Below are 10095 nucleotides of genomic sequence, written 5' to 3' on the forward strand. Positions count from 1 at the left end.
TCTTTTTTTATTATTTTTATCTATTACTGACATTGTTTTTATTATGTTACTATTTGATTTAGAAATGTGGAGTTTCACAATTTACAATATTTGATGTCTTGCGTTGTCGATGGACTCTTGCCATTTTACTCCGATACGATATGTCTTCAATAGCGAGTGAGATTAATAATACCCACATCACAGAATGTATATTCTTATTTTACGTTTTTTACTTATGTATTCGTGAATTTTTATAATTTCTTTGTTTGTACATCGTTAACGATATTGCGACTTAACATTGATAATGATCTAATTAAGGTCGAAACGTCTGTTTTTAAATTTTATTAAACTTTATATTTATTTTTAACTAATGACATTTTATATTTACTAAGACCTTTATATTTCAACAAATGTTGGCTCGTAGCCCTGTTTGTATTAATTATTTCTTAATAATTTACTGCAATAAAATGTTTGTGTTCTGTTTATTTTATTAATATATTAAAATGTTGCGCTTTAATCCTGATCTATTCAATAAGTACATAGTAGGGTCAATATTTCGTGGTTCTTCAAACTCCATTACAAAAAACCGTATTGCACTATACAATTAGGTTAGGTTTAATGTCTTAAGTCGACTTCGGACATGACTTGGCCAAGATCGTCTCATTTGATAACATATACGTCAAATAAGGCAGTCTTAATTGACTATGAATTCGTAACTAATGAGATAGTCTTAAGTCTTGCTTATTTTGAATAAGATGTGTTTATGAATCGTATCAAGACGTTTTGAAACAAGATCGTCTTCGACAAGTCATGTCTTGAGATTTTACTCAAGTGCCGCCTTATTTTTCAACTATGAATCTAGAGGGCATCTTAAGACGTTACTTAAGGCAGTCTTAAATATAAGAACCGACTATGAATACCGGCCTTAGATGGAATTTAGATGGTCGATTCTCTCGTTCCTCTGGAGATGTGCAGAAAAATTTCTGGCAGATGCGCAGGCGTAAAGTTCTTATTGTTCTTATTTTTGTATTATTGCTGTGTTTATTATTATTAAAAATAATTATTAATGTTAATATTTATTGTTTAATATTTATTATTGTATAATATTATTGTTAATTATTGTTTCGTATTTATTATTTTTGAAAATATAAATAAATTTATAAAACAGCGTTTACTTCATTATTACTTACTACAATATATTTTATGGTATCCGAAGGGTATCTTTAAGAACTGTCCGCTGCGCGAAATACATTTTTTTTATTTCACCGTGTGCAAGACGATTTTACATCTGTTCAGTATTCTGGTTGGCGCGTAAAGTATGCCCGGCCATGTCGAGATTGGTCAAGCAATTCGGCCGGCTGCCGTTGCCGGTAATTTCGGAGCGTGCATGACGCTCTCGCGAGCCTTCGGCTCCCCCCCTTCGCGACTTCGGATACCGTCGCGCTTCTTCTTCCTTTTCCGATTTTCACTTCTTACTTACTTCCTTACCGGCGAACTGTAACGGCGGAATTAAGTGCGGTATACATTGTGCATCCGGCAACGACAACAGCGATCTAATAAAGTCTCGAGTAATAGAAAAGTAGTGGCGTTTCATTTGAAAGCCCTCCTCGCGAGTGTCAGTGCATCGCGAGCGAAGATTATCGCATCAAGCGACTTCTTTAATTGTAGAGGAACTCGTGTTTCTCGACCACGCTTCCCGTTTGTGCATCATCCCGGGAAAACGCGTGGGGCCTAACGCTGCAGTAACTCGCAGGCGTTATCGGCCACTCTCACATCATTAACATTATTAAAGGTAATTTAATCCCACAAGAATATTATTTGTTTATAAATCTAACACAATATTTTAGCGTTTTATTCCTTACGAATATGTATTTCGTGCAATATTAATAAAAATTAACATAAATTTTAATACTTTTCTGCTTAAAAAAAAAATACTTTTTTTTCATGATTTTAAAAAGGAACTTATTTTACGCCAACTTCGACAAGAGTACTAATTTTTTGAATACATTTTTATGTCAAAACCGATTATTTTGCATCTAAACTCATCAGCCGACGCAACGAGCTGTTTGAAGTCCAGCTTGTATTGGCTAAGAATAAAAGACTCTTAAAAAATGATTAAACATTATTTTATGAAATGTTCAAAATGTCGACCAGCCAATAGGTACAAGTGCGAACGAAATCGTTTCAAGCAGAGGCTGAACCATTTCCAAAATCGTTTTTTTCCGAGAAAGTCAGAAATATGAATGTTCGAACGTGGTGGAAAGCGTTACATAAAAATAGTAATTTCTCTGCAGATTTCATTAATTTTGTCATTCACTTACATAATTGTCCAGCCAGTTCAGCATCAATTGAAAGAGTGTTTTCCAATTTAAGTTTTATTCAAAATAAAATTCGAAATAGATTAGGAATCGATGCAGCAAATAAATTAGTTTTTTGTTATAAGATGTTAAATGGTAAACATGAACCAAATCTCAATTGGTAAGATTTTTTTTATGCGATGTGTATTTTATTATATATAAAATATGTTAAATGGTAAAAAAGAACCAGATCTCAGTTGGTAAGACTTTTTTTTATAATGTGATGTGTATTTTATTATAAATATATAAAATATGTTAAATAGTAAAAAAGAACCAGATCTCAATTGGTAAGATTTTTGTTTATAATGCGATGTGTATTTTATTATATATAAAATTATATATAAAATATATAAACATGATAATATCGCATATTAATAGTCAGTTTTATAGTTTTTACCACTTCATTATTCCAGTGGATAAACTCCGGACCGGTAAAATCCGGAATTTACCTTGGTTTTTTCCACCTACTGGACTTTTCCTGCCAACCCTGGTAGTGGGGGCAGTCGCAACCAATCACACTTTGAGCTTTTATGCAAAATCTTCAATATGGCGCAGAATAAAAATCTGAACAGCGCTTCGAAAACGCTTTACACGCGCGCTGCAAAAAAGCTCAAACCCTGATTGGTCAAAATCTCAAATCTCCGCCATTATGCGCAATGGTTCACCTTTCTACTTACACCATGGGTTCGGAGTTAAAGCTCCGGAAGCTTAAGCTGGAAACACAATGAAAAGCACAAGCAATAGAAACAGGGAATAAGCGATTTCAATCTATCATAAACCATGTCTACTAGAATGAACTCTTTCTAATAGGTTGAAATCTCTTATTCCCTGTTCCTATAGCCTGTGTTTTCATTGTGTTTCCACTGTTTCCAGCTTTAACACATAGTTCTTATTCCTGCACTACCTGGGTATCGATCATGAAACTTTTTCTCTAGGATGAAAAGTGAAAAGTGAAAAATTTCTCCATTAACTTCAATGGTAAAAATTTTCACTTTTCACTTTTCATCCTAGGGAAAAAGTTTCATGATCCATACCCTGAACTGGTAAGTGGTACATACACATCGTGCAATATAAATTGAAGTGAAACAACAAGCAAGTGAAGCAAAGCAACGTAAACAGATCAAATTCATATGTGTGTGGGCTGGTATTCATAAGTCAGTTCTTGTCTTGACGTTAGTGATGCAAGATTCTGATTCGATTATTGAAGAATCGATTTTTTTGCGAATTAAGGTAAATGTCCCAGTTTGCGACCATGACCCTGTTTGTGACCACTTTAAGACTTATATGTAATTAATCAGAAATTTCAAGTAATTTATCTCTGAAAACAATATTTATTACGTTTTTCAATTAATAATCCATCGTTTTGATATGTGATGTAGTGATATTTGGTAAACAGATAACTCATGAAAATGTGAAATAAGGTGCCCGTATCGTCATTAAGTGCAGATCGAGCACGTTGTTGTCGCCACGTTGGTAGACATGGCGTTTGTCACGGCAAAGTCATAGCTGTGTCATATTGTCGTAGACAAACTTTCATAAACAGTTTTTGTGATAAAGTTTTAATGAACAAGTGAATAAATATTGTGCTATGTGTGAATTCTGAAAAAGGTTAGTAATTTTGAGTATATAAGTGAATATGACAAATTGGCAGGGAATGGAAAGTTACTTTTTAAAAGTAACTAGTTACAGTTACTCGTTACCGAGTAAAAAATGTAACTAGTTACAGTTACAGTTATCGCTTTTTAAAAGTAACTCGTTACAGTTACCGTTACTTGAAAAATAACTTTTCGTTACTTTTCCGTTACTTTTTTAAAATCAATTTAAAAATGTACTTTTGCATTTTTTTTTTATATGTAATACTGACAAATATATAGTTTTATTAAAAAAAAAAAAAACAATGTAGAATGGCTCAAATAATAAATTAAATAAAAGTAAAATGAGAAGGGTTACGAGCCAAAAATGAAACAGTTTATTTCCGATAAGAACGACGATGACAATGTAATTAAATGTATAAATATATATTAGAACAATACATAGATAAAACAAGATAAAAACAAACGACGTTTCGACACTTATTGTCATCGTCTTTTAAACTGTTTCGCTTTTTGGGTTCATAGCCCTTCTCATTTTACTATTATTTAATTTATTTTTTAATTTTTTTTAAACACAATTTTGTAATTCTAAAACCTGTAAAATATGCAGCAAACTGAAATATTTGTATGTCCTATGTATTACATAGAAGATAGAAGTGTAAAATAATTACTGAATCATAACGGCCGAATGTCTAAGGGCTTTCAAGTCTTATTGATAAGCGCTATAGATAGCATGTATCCAATCGAACCGTGTTTAATCGTGTGCAAAGTAACGACAAAAGTAACTGTAAATTTCGTTACCGTTACCCAAAAAATGTAACTCGTTACAGTTACAGTTACCAAAAAAAGAAAGTAACGCAGTTACCAGTAAAGTTACCAAAAAAGTAACTTGTAACTGTAACTTCGTTACAAGTAACGAGTTACTTCCATTCCCTGCAAATTGGTTCAATAAAACATGCATGTTTCTATCTGTGATTGTCTCAAGAGAACTAGCTATAACATTAAATTTCGTTGCTTTTTTCAAAAAGATAACAATTAATACTCATCTCCATATGTTTCTAAACACGTATGAGTTACATTTTGGACGAATAAACGGAAATATTCGATGTATGCTCGAAGGAAAATTTTGGTGACAATGCTATCACTTTTGGCTAGGTCACTTACAATGGACATTGTTTAGTAATTTTGTTTAATACTTCACATTCCACTGATTAAATTAACATGTTATTTTCTGTAAAGTACATAGTTTTCTTATTGTGTACCCGCGTAGTTTTTTTCTTGCTTTCTGAAAATTACAAATGTTGGACAAAATACATTTTGAAAGTTTGCTATTTTTTCAAAAATTAAATACATTATAAGTAAAAATGTGACGTTTTCCATCAATTTGGCTTTTTTGAGAACTTCATATGTTATAGATGTATCTTTTTATATAAACTATATTTTTTGTAATTTTTATCGAAATAATGAATTGAGCTACAATGACGTTGCGAATTTTTTATGATGATGATAACATCAGAATTGAAACAGTCATTTAATCGTTATTTATAATGGATAGAAAAAGTCGTTACTGAAAAAAGAACTTTTTGTAATATCGTAACTTCACACGTTACTTGTTATTTATTACTTTTCTGTTTTTCAATAAATAAATGCGTAATGATGACTTCGTTACTTTTCAAAAGAACTTGTCCAACCTTAGCGTGACCTCAGCGTTTAATTAATTATCATTACAATCATAAAAATTGCAATATCTTGCGTGAGATTGCTTGAAAAAGAAATTTTATTGTGAGTATTTTACGACTCTAATGTTGTTCTGAAGAAAACTTAGATGAATTAAATCAAAATATATAAATTTTGTTTGAATAATTATTTTTCGCGAAACACGTATTTCATATTTTTATCTATAGAACGTTAGCTAAAAATTAAAAATTACGATGTTCTATAAGTGCTCGTAGTTGACGTGAAATACCTCATTGCTCCCTGCTTTTGTTTTGATTTAACTTCATTTTTAACTTATTTTTTAAATATATTATTTAAAATATAAACTTTTAATTCCAAATTACGTTATCAAAGTAAATTTTTAACATGAAAGTAAATTCTTATAGTTGTGCGATAAAGACAATTATAATTTTTGATCCTACGTCATCCTACTCCTTAAACAAAATACCTGTGAAATTATTTTATTACTATTAGTAAAACAATACGTAATGTGTGTAAAATCGTGATATTGGCTTATATTCTAATATTGTTACTTATATTGATAGGGACCCGAATATAGGGTTGAAACGTTTATATATTATTGAATTTTATTACATTAAATTGAATTTACATACTTCTAACTTATGTCGGCTCTTAATAGCGATTATTTTTTCCTTTACTGATTTATTCACATGAGCCTTATAAATTATTTTGTATTATTTTTCTTTTATTAAGTTTCAAATACATAGGATAATTATATACATAGGATAATTCAATAGTAAGTAGAGTGTAACAAACTTTGTCAGAACGTTTGGGAGATCATTTTGAGTGAAAAATATCATGAGTGTAAGTTTTATTCTCGACACTTACGTAATTACAAAAATTTTTTAATTTTGCTGCTGCTTAGTAAACGCTAATTAATAGTAACATAACATGAGCGCTCGCTGTTATTGGTGTATTCTTTTAGATCATCAAATCAGAATTTTAGATCTATAAGAATACACCAATATCAAATCAGAATTTTAGATTTATAAGAATACACCAATAACAGCGAGCACTCACTCGTCGAGTCCACTGAATGCTTTCCAATAGTTGCTTTCAGCAGACGCAACTGTTGCGGAGCAGATTCGTGAGCGCTCACTGTTATTGGTGTATTCTTTTACATCGTCCAATAACAGCAAGCGCTCACGGTTCCGTTCCAGATATCCGACCGAATATTGAATATCCGAAAGATGTGACGTTGGATATTCGATATCCGGTAATTTTACAATTCAGTACATTCCTATTTTATTTACTGCGTCAGTAATTCATTCATATTATTTTTTATTTTGATGTCTATTATATATGTGATTTTATGAGTGTTTTTCATCAGCAAGAGACACAGATGACACAAACATAAACCATTATCGTTGTCATTTGCCATTGTTAAACAAAAAATCATATGATAGAAGCAACATTTTTTTAATTCTATAATTACTGTAAATACAGTAGAACATGACCTGTGTTTATATAACATTTTTTATTCAGAATGATCTCTTAAATATGTCAAAATTTGTTACACTACTTACCTTTTTCAATTACTCTATATGCAAATCAGTATATACTTTCAGATCTTCTGACAACAATGCCGTGTCTGTCCATTTTTGACCCGTTTGTCTGCAAACTATGTTCGCAATTATGGATCATCCCTGATAATGAATTACCGACAACATTGCCCAGTAATGTCAAGATTGTCAAGTACAGTGGCAGAATCAGAGGAGTCTCAGCCAATTCCAGAGCCTATACAAAATCAGTGTCCTTTCTTATCCAGAGAACGGGATGCCATTAAAAAAGCCAATCCAGCAATGGAGGAAGATGTTATTAATCTAGATGCTGCGAAGCAAAAAGAGGAGGCGCAATTCCCTTATGAGGAATTTTTTCATGAGCAACTTATGCGAAAGAAGAAGGATCATTCGTACCGAGTATTCAAGAAAGTTAATCGTCTGGCTGAAAACTGTCCAGTAGCTATGGAACATTCGTGGGGCGAGAAACCTATAACGGTATGGTGCTCCAACGATTACCTAGGAATGTCGCGTCATCCCGCGGTGATTAGCGCAGTTCGAGAAGCGTTGGATAAGTTTGGTGCTGGTGCCGGAGGCACAAGAAACATCTCGGGCAACTCTATGGATCATGAGATATTGGAGAAACGACTGGCACTGCTGCATCAGAAGGAAGCTGGTTTGCTTTTTACTTCCTGCTTTGTTGCCAATGACTCTACTTTATTCACGTTAGCGAGAATTCTACCAGGTTGTCACATTTTCTCTGACGCCGGGAACCATGCCTCTATGATACAGGGCATAAGGAACAGTGGCGTGCCGAAACATATATTCCGGCACAACGACGTGCAACATCTGGAGGAGCTCCTGTCGAAGGTGGATAAAAGTGTGCCAAAGATCGTGGCGTTTGAGACGGTGCATTCCATGACCGGCTATATCTGTCCGTTAGAAGAGTTGTGCGACGTCGCACATAAATATGGTGCAATAACGTTCGTTGATGAAGTCCATGCCGTTGGCTTGTATGGCTTTTCTGGTGCTGGAATCGGTGAAAGGGATTGGGTACTTCATAAAATGGATATTATATCTGGCACCTTGGGAAAGGCTTTTGGCAATGTAGGTGGCTACATTGTTGGTTCTGCGAAGCTAATAGATATGATAAGAAGTTATGCAGCCGGTTTTATTTTTACTACTTCGCTACCGCCTACTGTCCTGTACGGAACCTTGACATCCATCGAAATTTTGGCATCGGACGAGGACAGATCATTGAGGACGAATTACCAAAAAAATGTGGCCTATATGAAATCTATTCTTACTGCAGCCGGTCTTCCGTTAGAAACATCGCCCTCTCATATTATTCCGATAAAAGTAAGCTGCGATTAAATGGTTTAATTAATTGATCTTTATATAATTAAATAATAATTGCTATAAAAATTATATTCTTTTTTTTAGATAGGAGATCCATTGGTGTGTAGTCAGATAGCAGACCATTTATTAACCCCTTGACTATCAGTGACGCATATATGCGCAGAAAAAAGTCGTGCCATTTTTGTCTCATGACGCATATGTGCGCATTTGAAAAAAAACATGTTTATACTTCATCGATTCTACTGTAATTTGTTCAATCATAGTTTTTGAGGTCGCTGAATCCGAATTTGCAATCGGATTTTCAAAATTCAAAATGGCAGATCCAATATGGCGGACGGAAGTTTTAAAAATGGTTCGATTTTAACGAAAGTGAGTACCTTGGGGTTTTTGAGGTCGCTGAATCCGAATCTGAAATTGGATTTTCAAAAATTTTTTTATTCAAAAAAAATTTTTTTTTTAGATTTACGCTCCCGCACTCACTTTTTAAAATAATTTCAACATTTTAACAGTTTTAAAGTTTTTACTAAGAAGACGACCCATGCGCAGTAGTGAAATACAACACTTATACATGCGCAGTAGTAAAATACGACTTTTCGGATTCGGCCGAGCGCGGGATATAAGAACAAAAAAAAAAAGAAATCCGATTTCAGATTCAGCGATCTCAAAAACCCCAAGGTACTCACTTTCATCAAAATCGAACCTGAGTCCGCCATATTGGATCCGCCATTTTGAATTTTAGAAATCCGATTTCAAATTCGGATTCAGCGACCTCCAAAACCATAACACTAAAATTATAGGATAAATCAATGAAAATTTTTTTCCAAGACAAAAATGGCACGAAAAGTTGATTTTCGCCTGACAGCTAAGGGGTTAAGAGATAAAGGACATTATGTGCAAGCTATAAACTATCCCACAGTTCCAAAGGGCGAAGAGAAATTGAGATTAGCCCCAACTCCGAAACATACTCAAGCCATGATGGATAAATTCATGTGCGACACGTTGGATGTTTTTCGTCAATTAAATATATTCAAGATAGCCGCTAAATCGAACGATGTGCCGCGTGCTATTCTGGTTCATTGACGAATGTATATAATATATGATTGTATACATAATCTATCGTATACAAAACCTATCCACGCAGATATCTTACATACATCTCGTTTAAGGATATCTAAATATATATTTATTTATCCTGTTTATCCGTTGTGTTCTAACTACATTTGAAATTAAATCTTGTTATTTTATCACAACGTTAATAATTAACAGAGGTTTAAATAAAGTGTTAACTGATGAATTCTGTTTATCTTTACATCTTATTAGTATTTTTTTAACTACGTCTATATTTACCCTGTTTTTTATATACGAATGTAAATAAATAAACATGTATATAATATATATTCGATATAATTATATACAGGGAAAGTTACTTTTTAAAAATAACTAGTTACAGTTACAGTTATCGCTTTTTAAAAGTAACTCGTTACAGTTACCGTTACTTGAAAAATAACTTTTCGTTACTTTTCCGTTACTTTTTTAAAATCAATTTAAAAATGTACTTTTGCATTTTTTTTT

General features: G+C 32.8%; 1 protein-coding gene across 1 annotated transcript in view; it reads left to right on the forward strand.

Moving 5' to 3' along the window:
* Positions 1-7263: 7263 nt before the first annotated feature.
* The window catches only part of LOC108776583 (5-aminolevulinate synthase, erythroid-specific, mitochondrial), a gene marked incomplete at its 5' end in the record, with an annotated part of 3129 nt that continues 297 nt past the window's right edge, over positions 7264-10095 (forward strand). Inside the window, 2 exons of the mRNA XM_018543246.1 lie at positions 7264-8523; positions 8608-8649. Coding sequence (XP_018398748.1) covers positions 7264-8523; positions 8608-8649 — 1302 coding nt within the window. The remainder of the gene's footprint in view (positions 8524-8607; positions 8650-10095) is intronic.

Source organism: Cyphomyrmex costatus, unplaced genomic scaffold (genome assembly GCF_001594065.2).
Source record: "Cyphomyrmex costatus isolate MS0001 unplaced genomic scaffold, Ccosl1.0 scaffold363, whole genome shotgun sequence".
In the NCBI taxonomy this organism is placed as follows: Eukaryota; Metazoa; Arthropoda; class Insecta; order Hymenoptera; family Formicidae; genus Cyphomyrmex; species Cyphomyrmex costatus.